This window comes from Gigantopelta aegis, chromosome 6 (assembly GCF_016097555.1).
Source record: "Gigantopelta aegis isolate Gae_Host chromosome 6, Gae_host_genome, whole genome shotgun sequence".
Classification (NCBI taxonomy): domain Eukaryota; kingdom Metazoa; phylum Mollusca; class Gastropoda; order Neomphalida; family Peltospiridae; genus Gigantopelta; species Gigantopelta aegis.
In genome coordinates, this window is record NC_054704.1 from 71,638,834 (window position 1) to 71,659,129 (window position 20,296).

Genomic DNA, 20,296 nt, shown 5'->3' on the forward strand with positions numbered 1-20,296 from the left:
TTGATTTTATTTAACGACGCACTCAACACATTTTATTTACGGTTATATGGCGTCGGACATATGGTTAAGGACCACATAGATATTGAGGAAATCCTTTGTCGTCACTTCATGGAGCCCTACTATTTTCGATTAGCAGCAAGAGATCTTTTATATGCACCATCTCAAGACAGGATAGTATATACCACAGGCCTTTTTTTACACCAATTGTGGAGTACTGGCTGGAGCGAGAAATAGCCCATTGGGCCCACCGACGGGAATCGATCCTAGATCAACCGCACATCAGGCGGAGGTGTGGGTAGTATAGACACTGGCGTAGACAGGATTTTATATTGGAGGAAAAGGTGGGTTAATCCATAGTCTGCGACAGACAAATATAAAAGTTGGTGGGAAGAGAAAGATATGATGGGGAGGTGTGCGTGTGTGTTTGTGCGTGCGTGCGTGTGTGTGACAACTTTCATGGCCCTCCACACTAGCTACGTCAATGTGCATAGTGGTCTAGCCGCCAACATTTTGGGAAATTTTAAAATACATAAGATATTATAAGTAGATAAATATCTATATTTTGTTTCCAGTTGATAGTTTCGATTTTTAAAGACGGTTTTGAAGACAATTTTATTTTAAAATTAAGAAATAAGATATCGACTTTATCCTGCTCAGGCCAAATTGCAGTATAACGCTGATATCTTAAGAAAGTAATCAGTTATATTCGCTCTCTGTATATTTTACGAAAATGTAAGAAAATTGAAAAAAACACCCCAAAACAACCAACACACAAAACATTTACTGAATTATTTATTATTAATTTTTTTTTAATTTCTGTAAATTTTAAAACACTGTCGAGTTATCCCTTTTCTAATTTGAATTTTATTTTTTAAATAGCAAATTTTCAACCTTTTAATCAGAATAACAATTACAAATGTCATCATGCAGCTGATGATGCCATAGAGTAACCGATAAAATACTTCTACGATTAAACTTACATATTAAATACATTTTCTTGTTTAGAATATCAGTGTCTGTATATTCAATGTGTTTCTGGTCGTCTTAATTTTTGTAAGAAGCCCAAACTGGATTTTATCTTCAAATGATTTTGTACGTACGAAAAAACAATGTTTTAGGAAATACGATGAATATAACCTAGTACAATTATTAGAACGATCAGAAACACGTTTAATATACAGCCACTAATATTTTATGCAGAAAAATATATTTGATATGCAATTACAATCGTTAAAAAGTCTCTATTGGTCGATAACATCTTAAAGAGTGCAGCAAACTCAGGAATGTCCCTTTAATAATTCTAACACAGAGCACGAAATTAACGATGTTGCATCAGCACTCGTGGGTTATGGCTATTTAAATAAAGGTTATGTTCATTTATGACTTTACAGTGATTCAATATGATTAAAACAAAAAAATGTATGGGATTTACGATTCGATTGTCCTCGCCATCTGAAGTTAACGACGGCGAACAGTATTGTAATGTCTACGGAATTGCACCTGGTATTTAACCATGGTAACCTTTTTTTTCGTGACTGCTAAGGAAGCCGATCTTCGAACACTCTGAAATACAAATAATAGAACTGGTCAAATGAAGATTTTAAGTATTTATTATTATTATTATTTTTTTTTTTTTTTTTGGGGGGGGGGGGATGGGCGGGGGGAGGGAGGTGACGTCAAAATCAAATACCATTTGTAGTCCCTTATTAGTCAAATCCTACAATTATATAAAAAAAAGTTCATGATATTCGAATTTCCTTCAGCGACCAAGCGTCTGAATTTAGTCGCACTGGTATATGACAAACCATTATTTTCTTTTAGTGGGGAGTGGAGGGGTGTGTGTGTGTGTGTGTGTGTGTGTGTGTGTGTGTTATTGAAGATTTATTTTGGTATGTTATATTGATATGCGTCATTGTAACTTCATAAATGCGACTTTTTCACATCTAATTTTAGAATTTCAGTGTTGATCGCCATGTGCCTTTCTTTGACTAATTGCCAATGTGTTTTTGTGCTGGAGTGTCGTTACATAATCAGTTCAATTCATATATGACTATTTTCACTCCGACAACATGTATTAAATATATATGTAACATAATAGTAATTGTGACTTAAAAAATATCATGAATATAAATAGGGATAAAATGTAAATGTTTAAACTTAGGAACCTCATTAATGATCTCAAACTAATTTGAAAGCAAAGCCAAACAATATGTTTTCATTAATCTGCTGTGACAGAATAATAACTTTAGTTGAGATAATTATCAATTTAAAACCTTTTTAATTACTGACTTTGAGAGGGGGTAGCCTCTGTCTTTTGACAGCTGTCTTCTTCATTACTCTCTGAAAATAAAGAGTGAAAAAGTTATGTGCTGAACATAAATTATACTTAAGTGACATTACCTCTTTTTAATAGATGGCTTTTCAGTCCAGGCGAAGTGTTCAAATATCGAGGAATTGTTCCTATTTTTTTTATAACAACAAGAAACTTGGCACACTTATAAAACTACCCTAATGGAGACCGTTAATATTATCAATTATTCACCTATGCGTCCAATTTCGTCGGTCATCCACTAAAGATTTTTGCAAGATAAACGATATTTTCCTACTAGAAAATTAAATTATTTTGTTGCAATTTTTTGCTAGTATATAGTTGAACAGTGGCGGATCCAGAAAATCCATTGGGGGGGGGGGGGGGGGGGGGGGGTTTCGGCAATGACATGAGGCGAAATGTCAAGGGAACTTTGGGGGAGGTTTGGAAGGGGATCATAAAAAAAGGAAAATTAATATATAATAAAATTATAACTGTCGCAAAATTTATAGATCCGCCTCTGTTGAAGGTATGTTTATATTTCAAAGCAAAAGTTACAAAATACATTTGGAGGGAAGCCTCCATTATAAAAATAAATTAACTACTGTCCTCGAGAGGTGTAGTGGTGAAGCCATGGGACATATATAAGGCTTGTAGGTATTGGGTCAGCAGCCAGAGTGAGTTTCAACGACTCAGTGAGTAGGTGTAAGACCACTACACCGACTTCACTAAGTTACCCTCTATCTTGGCTTTGCCATTCCAATTTCGTCACGAAATGCTTATCTGTTCATTTACTTACTTTAGCCTTAGGCCGCTTCACGATTTGATTCTTCGCTTTGGGTTTTCCCATCTGTAAATCAGATATAAAACAAAATGACAACACCACCAACAACTACTACTACTATTACTACTACCACCACCACCACCACTGCTACTACTGCAACCTCCACCACTACTACTACCTTTACTATCACTACTACATTACTACTACTACCACGATTACACTACTACTACTATTACCAATATTACACTACTACTACTACCATTACTACTACTACTACTACTACCATTACTACTATTACTACTACGTCTACTACTACTACCATTACTACTACTACTACCACCACCACTACTACTACTACTACTGCTACCATTACTACTACTACCATTACTACTACTACTACCATTACTACTACTACTACTACTACTACCATTACTACTACTACTACTACTACTACTTCCATTACTACTACTACTATTACATCTACTAACGAGTATTTTATTTAATATCCATCAGAATAAAATTCAGTCTAGTTATTCTAAGCATAGTTAAATTAATGTAATATTTTCATTTTAAATATGTTTGTACAAATGCAAAATAGTAGTTATAATTGATTATGAATGGATAACTTTGGATGTTGTAAACCAAGTGTGAACATTATGTTTTCAGTTATTAGTATTGATACTGGTATTGATCCAGTTCTTGGTTTTGAAAATCTCTGTTAACTCATGTTTCAGCGACCGGTGACAGGTGTTTATTCGTTTATGTTTTCTAGTGAAATTGTACTAGAATCCACTTGAATTCTCACAACTTCACGTCATATCCCAGGTTGCAGCCGTTGAGCGAGGTTGTTGTTGTATGAGCTGATAGAAGAAAGCAAGTGTGTTAGTAAGTATTGTGTGCCTTTTTGTGCTCGCTATCGTGTTTCAGCTCCGGGGCTTATAATTTAATTTTTTACGTGTTTACACTGGTGTCAGGTATTGCCAGATACTTTGGGGCTAGTCTTTCACGAATATTTTGTATTAAATGACAAACGCGGTTGATAAATTGCTCAACGATATGGATAAAAGCCTAAATGCGATGGCGGTTAGGTTGGCTACCGAGAGCGCTAACCGTTCGGCTTTTTCTGATACTTTTGCGTGAGACACGCTGCCGGACGTGTCGATGTCGGTAGGTCTCGGCTGGGATTCCCTGGGAGATGTCGGTGTGAGCTTAAAGAAAATGCCGGTTTCGTCTACTCCCTTGAAGCGTGCTAGGCGTGATACCCTACTCCCCGAGGATGGTCTGTCTTTTACAGGTAGTGGTAGTGTACTTAACGGGCCAACCCGGGAGGAGGGGACCTCAGATAAACTTGACACGAGTAGTTTGGCTAGGGAGTTGAGTTACGAGCGCAAGCTCGATCTTAATGATATTTTAAACCTCAACTTCCGGAGGTACCGTTAGAGATACTAGCCCCACCACCACAGAAGATTTTTTTGTAACAGAAGAGGGGGAGGACTTTGAGGGGCCGGCGACCAAAATAAAGAGATTGAATAATAGTAGTTGTGACTCTGTTATTAGTCGCCACCAGTTACGACTCGATAAACACGATATAGTACATACGCCGGTGCTACCTCAGGGACAGCTAATATTCTTACTTCTGATCACCAAATTACTGCTCTCGATCTTGTTAGAGTAATATCAGGCTTATTTTTGACCCGAGAGCTGCCAAAAGTCCCATATGAAAACTTTAAAATTGATGACATTATTGTAGCCTCTAGAGATGCGTGCGAGGTACTTAATCACCACTTATCCATCAAGGTTGACCCTAACGCCATTGAAAAACGTACGGTAAATTGGTACAGGGCCAAGCTTATGTTGGATATTGAGGATAGGAGCAATGTCAGCGTGGATTAACTTTGTAGTTATTTCCAAACTGGAACTGCTTCATACCTCATAATGCCGATACAAAGAAATAATTGTAATAATAATAATAATAATAATAATAATAAAAATAATAGTAAATTTATGGTTGATAGGTATAAGGGACTTGGTATCCTCCAATGGAATGTCAGGGGCCTCAGAACTAATGGACCAGAATTAAAGAAATGTTTGGAATTAAATACAGATATTGACGTAATTGTTATTCAAGAGACCTTTATTGCTAATGTTAATGATAAAGATAAGAAAAATAAACTTTACAGTTTACAAAATTCCGGGCTACACTGGTCTCTTTTACAATTGCGGTACTACTTTTAGGGGGGGGGGGGGGGGGGTGGTGGTGGTGTCTACCTTTATCAGAGATGGTATATCCCACTCTCAAATCCCAAATAATGCTGGGCATCCACGAATCGAGTCATTGGGGGTATCACTTCATACAATAGGTGGGGATATAAATATTTTTAATTTTTATATTCATCCCACACATGGGGCAAATATACTAAAGTTAGATAATTTTCTAGATGTCATTGGTAACCATAATACAAATCTTATTATTTTAGGAAATTTTAATAGCAAGAATATACTTTAGGAGTCTAAGGTTACCAATACACAAGGCCGAATCTTTGAAAATTTAATGGATAGACTAGATTTGGCCTGTTTAAATGATGGGACTAGTACCTATCTGTCCGATACCACCAATACTTGGTCTTGTTTGGATGTCACATTGGCATCGGGCGCTATTGCGGTCAAATGTGAGTGGGAGGTACTTGATGATGTATATACTATAAGGTAATAATATACCTTTGATCTTAATCGTATTATTTATTTATATGTTTTAATTTTTTTTATTTTTGTTGGATGAATTGGTGATGGTATGTTAGTATGTATGAATGGTGATATCAGCTCTTGGTTGATTGGGGGGGGGGGGGGGGGGGGGGGGAGGGTGTTATCTGGCGGTAACATGCTCCCCGCTCAGCGGCTGCTTCATATATTGTATAAAACGGTTAAATGTTTCATTTGATGTTTTTGGTTTTAAATTATTAGTATAGGTTACAAGCGTGCTCGTTTTTTAATATGTTTGTTTATTCTTATATATTTTTAATATTGAAATAAAAAGAAATTTTAATTAAATAGGGCGGTGCGCTGCTCCTATGCCGACGGGGGAGACTGAATGTTTTCCTGCTCTTTTCCCCCCGTTCGGTTTTTATACATTAAAGGGTCACAGCGTCTGATGAATGACGTAACGTTTTTGTTCTCAAGTTCAACGGAGAGGCGCCTCTGGACTTCAGGATCGACGGAATACGTTTCACTCACCTCGGCTTTCCGGACAACTTATAACTTTTGGGAGAATGAAGATTTATCACGTTTTGGAGATAGTGGCGGCAAAACTGTTCCTAAAATAATATGAGGGAAATCGAGACTGGAGGGCACTGAGGCTGGGGGGGGGGGGGGGGGGGGGGGGAGGTCGGGTGTTTTGTGTGTGGGGATGGGGCTGGCACCGAAAGTTAGGGGTTATTTGGCGCTTAGGCGTAGGCGGTTTAGGCCGTAGGGAGTGTTAGGAATGTCCGGGGGCGGCCTCCCTCCCCCCCCCCCCCCCCCACTGGCTGGCCGGGGTCCCCCCACGCCATGGTTACCAATACGATTGATGACCCTCTTAATAATTTAACTTTAAATTAAAAATAAAATTAAAATTTGAAACCTTCCTGGGCGCGGGGTCTTACCCCCAATGTCAACATCCCCTTCCCTCCCCCCAAGTCTAAGGGCGATTAAAGTAATAAACAGTAATAAATTAGATTTTTTTTTTTTAGATTAGATAGCCCGATCAATTTGCGACTAAATTTAACAAGGTTAGAGTTTTGATGAATAAAAGTATATATAATTATTGTTCAGGAATGCGCTTCAAAATCTTTTTTGTAAATTATAAGTGGACCCCTTTATTTTTTCTTGATTTGGTTTAAAATTCAAAATTGCCGTTAAAGTTTTCTGCCCCAAGTCAGGCCCCTGGTATCCAGAGACGGGACTTGGGATAGACATCCTCGAAACCTTAGTGGTATAGGAGCATGACAAAATTTACAAGACAAGACAACTTCACGTCATGGGAATCCACGAGAATCCACTTTTTAGTTATGGATATTTTACATCTGACCGTTTACTACTTATGTCATCCAGAATTTAATGCTAATAAGTAATATAATTAAGATTTAATATGAAACTGATATAGTCATTTTCTCTATATACAACCTAAAAACTCCAGATATTCGAATACTTGAAAATACTATATTCGAATAGTAAATTAGCGAGCGAATATTCACCCAATCAAATAAATAAATAAATAAATTAATAATAATAATGAAGAATAATAATTAATTTACCAATCGTCGAGTCTAAAATAATATCACCAAGTTGACACGTGACCAACAAACGGATATATATTTTTAAAACTTCTGCATAATACTCAATTGAGAATTACGTTCGGTCTGTAATACTAGAAAATATCTAAAAAGAAAGTAGAATTTTCTACGAAAAGTATATTCATAGACCAGTTTCGTTACACACTCTGAAAGCCAATTCAAATTAATAGAGCGTAACACAGTGAGAAATGGGTATACATGCAACTGGCCTCAGACCACAATTAATTTCGCTATATGTTTCTGTATAGCCTTAGTGGCTATAACATTTTTATTAATATCAGCAGGCCCGTGAAGTTTTGTATGTACCTTTGCCTGCATGGGGGACACCCCCCCCCTGAAAAGGACAACCCCTGTTGTCCAGCTCTTTCTCCCAGCATATTGGTTTAAACAGACACACCCTCTAAAACAGGCCGGAGTACCACCATTTTACACAAAAAACACTACTTTTGCATGGGCCGGAATTACCACAAACAAGTCTTCAATGTCAACAAGTTACACATGTTTACAAACTACATGCTATCCCCTGTCACTTCAGTCAAACAGTTGCCACTTCATAGCTGTCTGCCATGAAATAATCACAGTCAAACAGCAGACTACTTGCGCGGTCAAATTTCCGGATTTTCGACAACCAAATGGGAAGATAACTGTAATCTGAGGCCAACTAAAAACTAAGTTTCATTTATTTTGAAGAAAAAAAAGAGTTTTAAAAACAGACCTAAACGCGATAACCATCGTCGCCGTTGAAAAAGTAATACCTGTAGATAAAAACTTTATCAAAATCAAGTATGCAAAAAACAATCTCACAGCAGACTCACGAAGGATGAAAAAAAAAGAAAAAAAAGAAAGAAAAAGCAATACTTGCGTTCCTAACCTCCCACCCACTTCTCTGTGATAATTTGATTATTTATTTATTATTTTATAACGTTAAGAATATGTGATGTTGTGCGTGTAATGTTTGCACTTAAACATTGCATCTACACCTATCGTTACTTATATTATCACAGGATAATCAGTAGCTCGAATACTCAGACGGTAAGATAGCTAGACGGACTTTAGGACGGTTGCTGGCTTGCCCTGCAAAACTTTGAAGCGAAAGGAATGAACAGTTGGTATTGCGAAGCCATTTTGAATAATGTCACCTGTCCGATAGGGTGAACTGATAGGTTGTCCTGTGCCAGGTTATACAACTTTTAAAGGAGCATTTCATTTTACCAGTTCTGCCAGTGGTGACGGTGGTCGTTACCAGAAAAAAAACCTAGTTTTATCTGGGCAATAAATTTATGAGCTTTTATTGGATCCAATATTATTGTCTCGAGTACCCTTGCGCTTGAAAGATATGTGCGTTGTATGTAAAACTAAGCACTTCAAGCTTGTGGTTGTAAAACATTCTGTTATCTCAAAAATGAGCCATGAAAGCTTCCACTTTCTTCAGTTAATATTTACGTGAGGTGTTGTAGGGTGTAAACTACCGAATCAAATCCCATAGACAACAGTAACATAAGTCGCTAAAACTCCTACCTGCAGCGTATCAATCGACATAAACGCCACGGATATAAATACTACCACCCCTCACCCTTAAAGTGAACCAGAAACAAATGGTGGTCAAGTTGCTCATTCGGGATAACGGGTAGCGTCTATGACTACCCTAGTTCCGCACAAAATTCGAGTACTTTTTTTTTACAGGTACTCAATACATGTTTCAAGCACAATGCCACTTGACTCGGTGGTACTAGATGAAATAAAATTTTTTTTTTTTTTTTAACCAAGATAAAACTTCTTTTTTTATGCAACCAACACACTCAGATTTATCATCAATCACAGGACTTGTGGTGTTCACTTCTCTATAAAAAATTGTGTGTACCTCGAACTTTGACCCAGCCGGAGGTTATTTGGTTTAGTACTACCTGTAGTATTCATATGCATGGTTCATGTTTTGGTTGATCTATTGCAAACTTTAGTTTCAGGCATATATTTTAACACTGTCACCCATGTGATTTTATTTGGTATAGTCCATGCTCAATACATTTAGAGTTTGGTTTAGAATAGTCTGTACACCCTCATGTCACCTTAGTCTGCGCGGCACAAAAGTCTGCGCATATTAATTACGTTACATTACGTCTTGAAACGAGTTTGGGTATGTTTGTAAACAAACAAACAAACAACGTTAAATTAATTCATAAAACAATTGTTAAAACAACATATCTTGATTGTGGATATATGTATAAAACTGGTAGATAACAATTTGACTGAAAAAAACAACAACTCTGAATTAATTCACTACAGGTATACTTTTGCTAGCCTCGGTCAACGTGTCTTTGTATCACCTGTCAAGATGTGTCTGTCAACGCTGTAATGATCAACCTTGCACATCAACTTACACAAGTTTACATAGAAGTTTAAATACATACCTTAGTGTAATTTATGAATCCATAAATGAAATAAATGTTTTATTTTATTTGTTAACGTAAACACCAAAGCATACTTTGAATTTCCTTCCAAGTAACACACCACCACCAATATGGTTGCCCAGACTAAAGGTTACAGCATGGCCTATTTTTAGCTATAGTCTGAGTCTGTTACAAAATGATCATTGATTGTCCTATGTGGCTAACGAACACTATTTGTACCCATTTACATGTTAATAAGACATCTTTTGATGAATAATGATCATAAATTTTGACATTGCCTTTTTTATATATTGTCATTTTGTTATCCAAACTAAGAAGCATGGAACACCATTTATATTTATCTCATTTGCATATTCTAAATTTTCCTGAAACAGACTACAACAGGAACTCTTTGCTATCTAGAACTTACGAAAAGTCCGATCCATTATCTGTTGTTTTTGTGAAGAATAGCGACAGAAGTGGTTGTTTTAATGTTTGCTGCACAGACTTATGTGCCGACATGCAGGCCAGTAAATACAGGGGGTGCCACTAAAAACTCATTACTTTAGCTTAAAATAATAATAATAATAATAATAACTTTCAGTAGTAACACGTAAACTGTTCCATTGTACTGTCGCGGTGAAACAAATATTTTAAAAACAGATTTTAACTTTAAAATATAACACAAATGCTTAGGTGCGCAGACTTAGGTGCCACCAGTGTATATTCAATGTGTATGATCTTCATGTTTGTAGGAGATCAAACTTGATTTTATGTCATAACGAATTTTTTTCGTTGGCAGGCTACTTATGAACTGGTGACAAAATTATAAAAATCCAATTTAAGTAATTGCAAACATTAGGACGACCAAAAACACATTAAATACACAGACAATATTCTGAACAATACAGTGTGTTTGTTATGCAAGTTAATCGTTAAAAAGGTTCTCTTAGTTATCCAGAAACATATTACACTGATACAAAAATCTTTAAGATGTTGGCTTAAAATGGAAGTTGACGTTCTACTTGCACCAATCTAATTAAAATTAGCTCCACTATTACATGTGAATCTAACAGCAACCCGTTGGAGCTCATGCCCAGTTGACCTTTCATTCGACCAATCAAAACCTTACTTGCAAACTCATGCCAATGATTTGAAAATAATTTGAAAATATTCCATCCCCCAGTCTGGAGCTCGAGGCGGTGAGACGTGTTTGTTTCGCTTGTGCACACTGCACGTTCTTTCGCGGCTCGACTTGGGAATCCTTCACTTCGCTTGTTTTTGTCAGCGAAGTGCAGTTTTCTACTGGGATGTATGCGGCCATTGCAACTGATTGAACGCTGGAACGCTTCTCGTTTCGACAGTCTGCACCACCAGGTTGGATTCTTTTTTAGCGAGATTCCTTGCCTGCACGTCATTTCTCCGTCTGACTATGTTGACTTGTTGTTTTCGTGACTCTTATGACAGCCATTCTGCAGAACGCCACGGTTGTTCGCGTTTAGTCTCTACATGTCCGAGCCTGTCCTAGCAGCACTGGAAGAGTGACCGCCCCACTCGAAGAAGAAATAGGAAGCGGGGTCGGCCCCTACTACTCTTTTCTAGACTTTACTTTGTTTTATTGTGATACCATCTCGTATCCTCCGGGGTCACGCCCGTCCGCACCACTATACCAACCCATATCGACTGGACTGTACCCTTGTCTGATTCTCTCTCTCGTTCAGACGGATCCGGCTTCTCAAGATCTGTATTTCAGCACAGCACTACACCTTCAACGTCTATTGACCGTCAATCTAGGGGTTTTCTTGACGGGATGCAACCCATCTCGTCCCTACAAGCTGTGCACCTTAACGGCCTTAACGAGGCCACTCACGCGGACATATAGATCGGACTTTAAACTTTTAGACTTTCGTTCAAAAGTTCATGTCAAAATTACTTCTTTTTTTTTTTAAATATTATTAAATAGTCCGATCCTCTCTTCTTTCTCTTATTTATTTTTGGAATGTCCTTCGAAAATGCTCCAAATTATATAAATATTCGACCGAGCAGTCAATTCTTTTTATTTTTGGCTTGTAACTTTTTTACTAATTGTTATTTTCAAAATTCTGCCTATTTTCAACTCTAACCCCCCCAACCCCCCCGCCCCCCTCCATCCCGAGTCAGGCCACCGATCTTATATAATTTCTTTTTGACCACCCGATCTAATCTAGCGACCAAATCTAATGAGTAGAATTTTCTTTATTAATTATATTAATTAGAGATGCACATCAAAATTTTAAAGGCCAACTATTTAATTTTTGGATGTAGATTTCAAAAGTGTCCCCTTAATTTTTTTCTGTCCTGGGACAAGCCCCTGGCTGTCCAGGGCACAATATTTCACGAGCACCGTTGTTCTGTTCGCGTGTCGGTTACGCAACTTTAAAATCACGAGAACCGCCAATCGGTTAGGCCTACGTGTTGAGCAATTACATTCTAAATATTAAAAGTACCATATATGAGTAATGAAAGTGAAAATCAGTTTATATTTTAAAATACATTTGAACTACCAATATAGCACAGAACCATAGTTCAAGTGTTTTAGGATTAGGTAGACCTAACTCATCGGTTGTGAGAACTATATTCACGTAACCGAACAATCGGTTACCTAAGTAAAACTCACGTGAACTGACTTCCGGTTACCTAAGATTTTAAAATATTGTCCCCTGCTATCCAGAGACAGGCCCCGGGACGGACATGCTCGAAACTCTAGTGGTATATGAGCATGTAAAAATTATTCGCACTCGCACTTGAAAACATTCGGGATTATGCCGAGGGTATACAAAATGATTCGGGTGAATTACGAAGTATGCCGAAAACTAATTGCAATATAAAATTTTATATAAAATTCATTTCAAGACGAAAAACAAAACAAACCGTGATGATATGACCATAAAATCTGTTTATACTAGTATACAATCCAGAGTTTATTTCTGCACTTTTCCCCTTGTTTTAGCAATGTTGAAATAGACCAACAAGTTGCCTATTACATAAATAGTCTCGCCCGATATTTTTAGAATTTGTATGCTCCCGAATAACGCTATAAAAGGCGAAGTGTAATTGGTCGATATTTAAATTGTTATTTATAGATGAAATGTCACCTGGACATGGGAGTCCGCGCAATGCTGTTACATCTACTGCAAGGCTCGAAATTCATTTTTTTGATTGGGAGGCAATCTTTGCTTTTCAAATTTTAATTGGGAGGCAAATGTTTGAATTTGAGAAGCAGTTCTAGAGCACAGGTATTGCTGTTATTTTACACTTATTTTATTAAAGCTATACAAAATAAAGAGTCCAAACAAATTATGTACCTGGTTAATATGTTTATTACCCTGAGACAGTGACAGATTATTGAATGTCAGTATCACTCTCAGACTCACTCTCTCCTTCAGCTTTCTTTCTCTTCAACATTTGAGCCCCTCCATCATCCACATTTCTTTTAGTTTGGTAACTGCCTCTTCTGTTTTTCTTTTCCATCCATTTTGTGAGTGCTGGTTCAACATCAAACTGGCTCAAGTCTGGACTATCCGCACTTATTCTGACAAGAGCAGAGATCCTCGAATTTCCCAAACTACTCCTATCAACAGTGACAACTCTGTTCATAGTGGAAAACATTCTTTCCACAACAGCATTTGATATTGGCAAGACTGAAATGAGCTTAATAAGATGGATAATGACAGGGTACATTTCGGCTAATTCTTGACTAGTAAGAATTTGCTGCCACACTTCAGTGACAGAGCAGGTAGACACAAGCTGGTGTTTGAATTGTTTAGTAATGGCCATTTTCAAGCTTTGAAATTGATCCAGTGCATCAATTTCAGTTTCAGGTTCATCAAAATTTGGAAGCAAAAGCAGCTGGAAATGATTGAATAGTGATAAAACACTGTTGTTGCCAAACATTGCCAAAGCTGTTGAGCATGATGGCCATGCCTGTATATTCAAGATTTCTGAAGCATTTCTAATAACAGTACCTTGCATATCTCCACTGGAAAATCTTTCTTTGACACATTTCTTAGCAATACTAATAATTTCCAAAACATTTACAGGTTCGTGTTTTGCTCCGCTTAATTCTATACCTTTCTCGATGAAATTGGTCTTGAACTCCAGCAGATAGGGTGTAGACACCTGCCTTTTCATTCTGTTTTCCTCATCGGGTGATTTCATAGTTGTACCACCTTGATCATCAGTAACACTGCCTTCTGTATTTTGACTGTCTTTAATCTCACTTGTCATTCTGTCTAATCTGTCATACAGATTATCTATAGCTATTACTGTCTGTGATAAATTCAGTTCTTGTTTCTGCAAAATTAGAGACAGTGTGTTGAAGGGTGAAAGTAAGTCAAGAAATAAGTGCATGTAATACACAAAGTGATGGGATTTCATTAACCTGATGTAACTTTTGTATTTTGATTTGTCAGCTGGTTTGGATTTTGATACGGGATCCTCTATCAGTTGTTCTAAATGAGTGACATAAACTGAGTAACACTGTTGGACTTTTTTTTAATGCACTTAACTTGTGCCCAACCCAGCGGGTACCATAACATTTTGAAGGTTTGGCTGCATTAGAATCCATCATTAAACCGAGTTCCCTCAGCTCCCTCAACTTTTTTTTGGAGAGTTTTGGTACATCTTATACAAAAAATCTAGAATTTCCTGGATCTGTTGGAGAGAGAATAAAAACATAATTAATCATAAAACAAAATAAATCAAGTATGTAGAATGTCATATACTGTGTTACACGATACTGTACTGACTGCTTGGCAAATCAGTATAAATTTATATATATATAATGGGTAACAATTGGTGTAATTTTGGTAAATTGTTAAATTATTTATTATGCAGTATTTGAATTTCATGGAGACAATGATGGACAAACTTTCTTATCCTTTAAAAATAATTCCTGATATTTAAAGAAAAAGAATGTTTAACAATACTTCAGCAAATTTTTTAACTAGAAACTAGTTTCTGTTTTATAAACTAACAGTCTAGATTTTAAGAGGAAACCCAAATTTGCCATATAGCCTACTGCTAACATGTGATCCTTTATATCCAGACAAGACAGCACACACCAAAGCCTTTGATTTACCAGTTGTGTGGGAGTGGCTAGAATTGGAAAAAACTCAAGAACTTGGGCATACACTCTACCACTGAGAAAGATCCCACCCCTTTTCATATCTCAGTGACACGGAATGAAGGAAACATTTTTCAATCACCTTTCAGTGAATCTTTAAGTGCCAGTTCAAGCCTATGGTTGTAACAGTGAATCCCTACAAGCCAGGGAATTCCAGCTTCTCTCATTTTTGCAATGACACCATTCCTTATGCCAAGATTTACTGAGGCACCATCACATCCAAGACCAACACATTTTGATTTCCAGTTGGTGAGACCAGTTCGCTGTAAAGCCGACTCCAATGCCGTAATCACTCCAGCGGCATCACTGGATGGAGCACTTTCAAGACTGAAATGATAATTATGTGGCACCATGAGGCTTTATGCATATAAAATAATTTGAGGGTACTTAAAAACCCCACACAAAACACAGATCACAAATGCCCTAATTACCAGGTAGTTTGGATTTGAATTGCTAACTGCATTTTATACATTTCGAAACATTTCAAACGGTGATTATATTAATATAAATTCCAAGTAAAAATTATAAAAATATATCTTAATTTCTAAAGTTTTAGTCTACATAAATTTACCTTCCATACCCTGTGACAAAAACCCTGACAAAGTAAACTATTATACATATCATGTGATTTAATATTTGATGTCGGCATAAACAGTAAACTAGTATTTTCTTTTCATCATACATTATATTTACACATTCATACCAAGTATTATTTAATATGTTAACTAAATGATCTATTTTCTTCACATTTACTGATAGAAATATTATATTAAACATGAAATAAAAGTTTATTATAAACTAACGATGCAAGCAAAACACATACTGTTTTGTCCTAACTATATACAAACAATAAAGCCAAGTAAACAAATTATATTAGATTGGTCCCAGCCTGTTAAAATTCCCCTCCAGCCCTCAATTTGTGTAAGGCTGTGTATAACACCCTTACTAGTAATCAATACATAGCCCAGAACATTTCCCACAAGAATATTGCATTTACCCCAAGCCAAATTCTCATATTGATTTTTTTTAATTTCAATATATATTTTTTGTTTTAATGGAGGTAAAAATGGACTTAGCTAATATTATTTTACTTGGCCTAATGTCCTCAGTTGGTTTCATTGAACAACCTACCTTAAGAATTTTATTTTCGTGATTCCATTCTCCATGAATAATATGAAAACACTTTCTCTCTCTGTGGTACTGCTGTCTGTGGATCCATCAATTAAAACGCTTAAGTAACTGGCCAAACATTTATTAAGGTCATTCATTGCCACTTCCTCTATGCAGTCCACAAAATCACCGCAAGCTTTGTCGTAAGAATACCCCTGACCAAGTTGAACTCCGTGTATTTTTTGCAGCTCCAAAATATTAGGAAATAAAGAAAAGGGTAACTCTTCTTTGGCAATGAAAAATGCTGTTCTCAATAATTTCCGGACTTGGTCCAAGTTAGTTTTGTCTTGAATTTTAAAAGCAGACTTTATGTTATATGACGAAGAAGATGCAGCTTCAACCTGTGAACTGGTGTATAACTTTACGGCAAGCAAATGTTGATCAGATGCGCCATGTTTTTTAACCATGTCCAATTTAATATTGTTAGTACCGTCAACGTATTTAGCACTATAGTTTCGCAACCCACAAATTCTTCTTTTCATCAATTTACAAATTTTGCATGAAATAATCGTCACAGAACCTTTTGCGTCGCATTCAAATTCTAAGCAGTTTGCGTGTGTACTTGCCCATTTCTCGACAGTAGCTTTTTTGGCCACCGCGGCCATGATTGTAATAAGTTCTAAAGCAGCTTGGTCGATGGTAGTTACGGTATTGTAACGGAAACTTTCGCCTACGTCTCGGTTACCGTTACGGGATATGGATGCTATTTCTTCGTAGCAGCGCCGCCACAGATCACAGCGGCACGTTTCCCGGCAATATTATCGCCTGTTTCGTTCAAATAAAGTTGTAGTTGTATACATATTTAAGTTTCTTCACGACTGACACGCATCGGGCGCCATAAAGATGTCTTATGTATTGGTAAGCCCTTAAAATTCGCAATGTACAATATCGTCTGGCTATTTTCATCCCTTGACAACCATGTTGGTTGTAAGTAGTTTTCTCCGCTATCTTCTTCGGAGCACCGCAGAAACTGCGTCGAGTAATATATATATTTGTTTTTTTACTTACCTAAAACTATTTATTAACTGTAGGTATTTTATAATCATATACTGTCCGAGATGAGCTCATGAGAAATATTTGGCGATCACTAATAGTACGGTCGACGACGGTCACTTTTCGCACCCTTATTTTGGCTTTGTACACAATAAATATCCTACAGTAATGTCACTTGAAATCCATATTTCGTAAATAGTACAGTTTTTTTAATCACAAGATTTTCTTCAGAGTGAAGTGCATTGATAATGTTAAAAAAACATGAAAAAAAACATTCTATAGCAATTTTGCATTGAAATGTTTCCAGCGTTCTTAAAACGGAAACGTCATTCACCCAGTTTATTGTTCTTGTAAAGAGATGTAAAGTGACGTCATGCAAAAATTTTAAAAAAAAACAAACAAATTATCTATATTATTACAATGCTTCGCCACATTAAAATAAAAACTGGTCTACTTACCTTGACCTCTGTCAAAAAAGTTCCGAGAGCAGACAATGCAGTTTAAATGTCGGTATGTTTTTATTTTTCATAATTTTAGACAAACTATTAAGTTTAAGTTTTAAAAGATAAATAAATAAAATACATTTCGTCAAATATATCATAAAAACAAAAAGTAGATTATATATTTTTATGTATGGATATTTCACATTCTCACGAGATTCTCGTATTATCTGTCATGGCTGCCGAAGAACGCTTTTAGTCTTGATAATTGTTAATCTGCATTATATTAATTATATTTGCAACAACAATTAATTTAATATATATCAACGATATCGAGTAAGTGTTTCCAACAAAGTATGAATGTTTTTTCACAGAACACTGAAGTTTGTTTTTGCTACACATGGGGTATATGCCTCATCTCGTAGCGCTGAACAGAAGACCGTGTCGATGCCAGCGCTACGTTATCGTAGCGCTACGTTATCGTATCTAGGTCGATGGTAGTCTCTAAAATTGTAGTCGTTTTTGAAAGTCGCGACACTCGGAACTTCTCAGCTGATTCCATCGATAAATAAGGGTAAGTTCAACCAGTAGTTGTTTCCTAACGTTGGCTAGACTAGTTTTTACGCTACATGTTAAACCGAATGACCAGTCCGAGAACCAGTCCAAATAGCTCAGGACGTTTGCATTACTCGCTGTCGCTGAACTCGGATTTGAAAAACCGTAATCGGCCGATGTGATCCGAATGAGTTTCGAGAATGTTGTTGGTAGATAATTCTGCCATTATTGGTGTGCGCACCAATGTAACATGGCCGCGTCTACGATGTCGATACAAATATAGCAATGTTTTAAATATTTTAAGTTCTTCATTTGAAATGCGGAAAACTCGCGACAAACGCGAATTCTGGGATATACCGGAAACAAATTTTAGAAACCAGATGGAAAGCAAAACCTGCTTGTGAAACGGTTTTTTGGAAAGCATTTTGTGCGCTTTGAGCGGCAATTGCCGCCTGCCAAATTCGAGCCTTGTCTGACCCAGTATCTAATTAAAAAAGCTACGGATTCAACTCCACTTCCACCATTTAAGAAAATCCTGTTCGAAGCCGCAGCTAATGAAAATTACCCTGACCACATCCATCTCTATACAGATGGCTCTAAAAATCCAGATAAATTTAATACATTTAAAAAAAAGAATTTTGATAGAGTGTGGGGGCATGCCGCCCTCCCTACGCCACTGTCTACTTGACACACGGTCAGACTACATGGCCGTGTTGACACAATTAACTGCTAGACACAATTAATACCTATTGTCCGAACCAAATTGTTAACAACTACGAAATATTACTCTCCTACCTTTAATTGCCGTTAGATTTCCTCCAAAGTTTGTCCAGACACAAATCTTGAAAAACCCATTACAATGACACAGATTCCACATACCAGATGATAACCATGTCACCTATATCGACTTCGCTGAGAGCGCATAGGGAAAAAAGCATGTAATTTTGTATCAGCTGCCATTTTGACTTTTTATGGAATATTCTTCAAGAGGGGTGAAAGGATAGGACTTAATCTAACAACGTCATAACATGTTATGATATAAAAGCAAACGTGATGACGTCGTATTATTATTTATTATTATTATTATTATTATTTTAATGATACCACTAGAGATCATCGATTTCATAGTAATTGTGTCACATACTTTGGAGGCTTTCACCCCCCTTGAAGAATATTCCATAAAGAAGCAACATGGCAGACGGCAGAAAACTGCATGTATTTTTCCCTATGCAATCTCAGGAAAGACAATATCGGCGACATCGTTGCAGTCTCGTGTGTGGAATCTGTATATTTGTAGTGTTTTTTTTTGCGATTTGTGTCTGGACAAACTTTGGAGGAAATCTAACGGCAATTAAAGGTAGGAGAGTAATTGTTTGTAGTTAACAATTTGGTTCGGACAATAGATACGAAACTATACAATAACATAACTGATAAGTCGATCTCCTGCTTTGTACAGCGGCGTGTCACGTCACAAGTTACCCTCCATTTATCAAGTGTGTTTTGAAAATACTCCAATTTAAAGTATGCTTTTACACCAGTTCTATAAATAATTATGAAAATCATGACTGATTTACAGATACAAATATACATGTACACATAGAGACAGACATATGCATATGTATGTAAAACGGCAAACTCGGGTAAACATTCACATCGGGAACTGAAGTCAGTACGAACAAATAAGGAAATCTGGTGTACTTACATTTTCTTTTGTGCACTTTGAATTCCGTTTCCGATCAGGGTTTACTGATTTTGTTACGCGCACTTTGAATTCCGATTTCGACCAGGGCGGATTTTGTTGCGCATGCGCATGCTCTTTGCACATAGTCCTTTATTGAGTAACGAATGAACAGAAACTAGAACATGCTTTTTTCTCTGAAAGATTGCGATATGATATATATATTTTTTTAATGTTTGTTTTTTTCTTTTTCTTTTTCTTTATTTATTTTTAAACATCATGTACAACGTAGTGGAGACTGTTTACGAGTTTTATGGATTTGATACAAAACACGAGCGATTTTGTTAAACTTATTACAATATCACGTATATCAGGACGTTTATTCAACGCCTCCAGATACCTCGAATACACCGAGATGTGAAGACCGATTATAAAAATCTATAATCGATTGTATGGGGGAAAATGTCAACTATTATTGTTCCCAAAGTT

General features: G+C 36.6%; 1 protein-coding gene and 2 long non-coding RNA genes across 6 annotated transcripts in view; 1 reads left to right on the forward strand and 2 right to left on the reverse strand.

Moving 5' to 3' along the window:
- Positions 1-1,171: 1,171 nt before the first annotated feature.
- On the reverse strand, positions 1,172-19,938 carry LOC121374887. Its single transcript, XR_005958250.1, has 4 exons — positions 19,832-19,938; positions 3,108-3,158; positions 2,290-2,340; positions 1,172-1,563 (listed from the first exon to the last, which is right to left on the reverse strand). It is a non-coding gene; the product is annotated as an uncharacterized LOC121374887 (long non-coding RNA).
- Positions 3,848-20,296, forward strand: part of LOC121374888 — a 32,253-nt gene continuing 15,804 nt past the window's right edge. Inside the window, exon 1 of the long non-coding RNA XR_005958253.1 lies at positions 3,848-3,977. This is a non-coding gene — a long non-coding RNA (uncharacterized LOC121374888). The remainder of the gene's footprint in view (positions 3,978-20,296) is intronic.
- On the reverse strand, positions 13,155-17,046 carry LOC121374886 (zinc finger protein 862-like). 4 transcript variants are annotated; one of them, XM_041502007.1, is made up of 3 exons: positions 16,103-17,046; positions 15,054-15,298; positions 13,155-14,139 (listed from the first exon to the last, which is right to left on the reverse strand). In XM_041502007.1, exons 1-3 carry the CDS (start codon positions 16,744-16,746, stop codon positions 14,096-14,098), a joined length of 933 nt encoding a protein of 310 aa, XP_041357941.1. In that variant the 5' UTR covers positions 16,747-17,046; the 3' UTR covers positions 13,155-14,095. The 4 variants fall into 2 exon arrangements, with proteins under 4 accessions (XP_041357941.1, XP_041357943.1, XP_041357940.1 ...); XM_041502006.1 differs by having other exon boundaries at positions 13,155-14,499.

Bases quoted from the DNA above. Each gene is read 5' to 3' on its own strand.
- LOC121374886 (XM_041502006.1), bottom strand. From the start codon at position 14,223: ATGAAATCCCATCACTTTGTGTATTACATGCACTTATTTCTTGACTTA.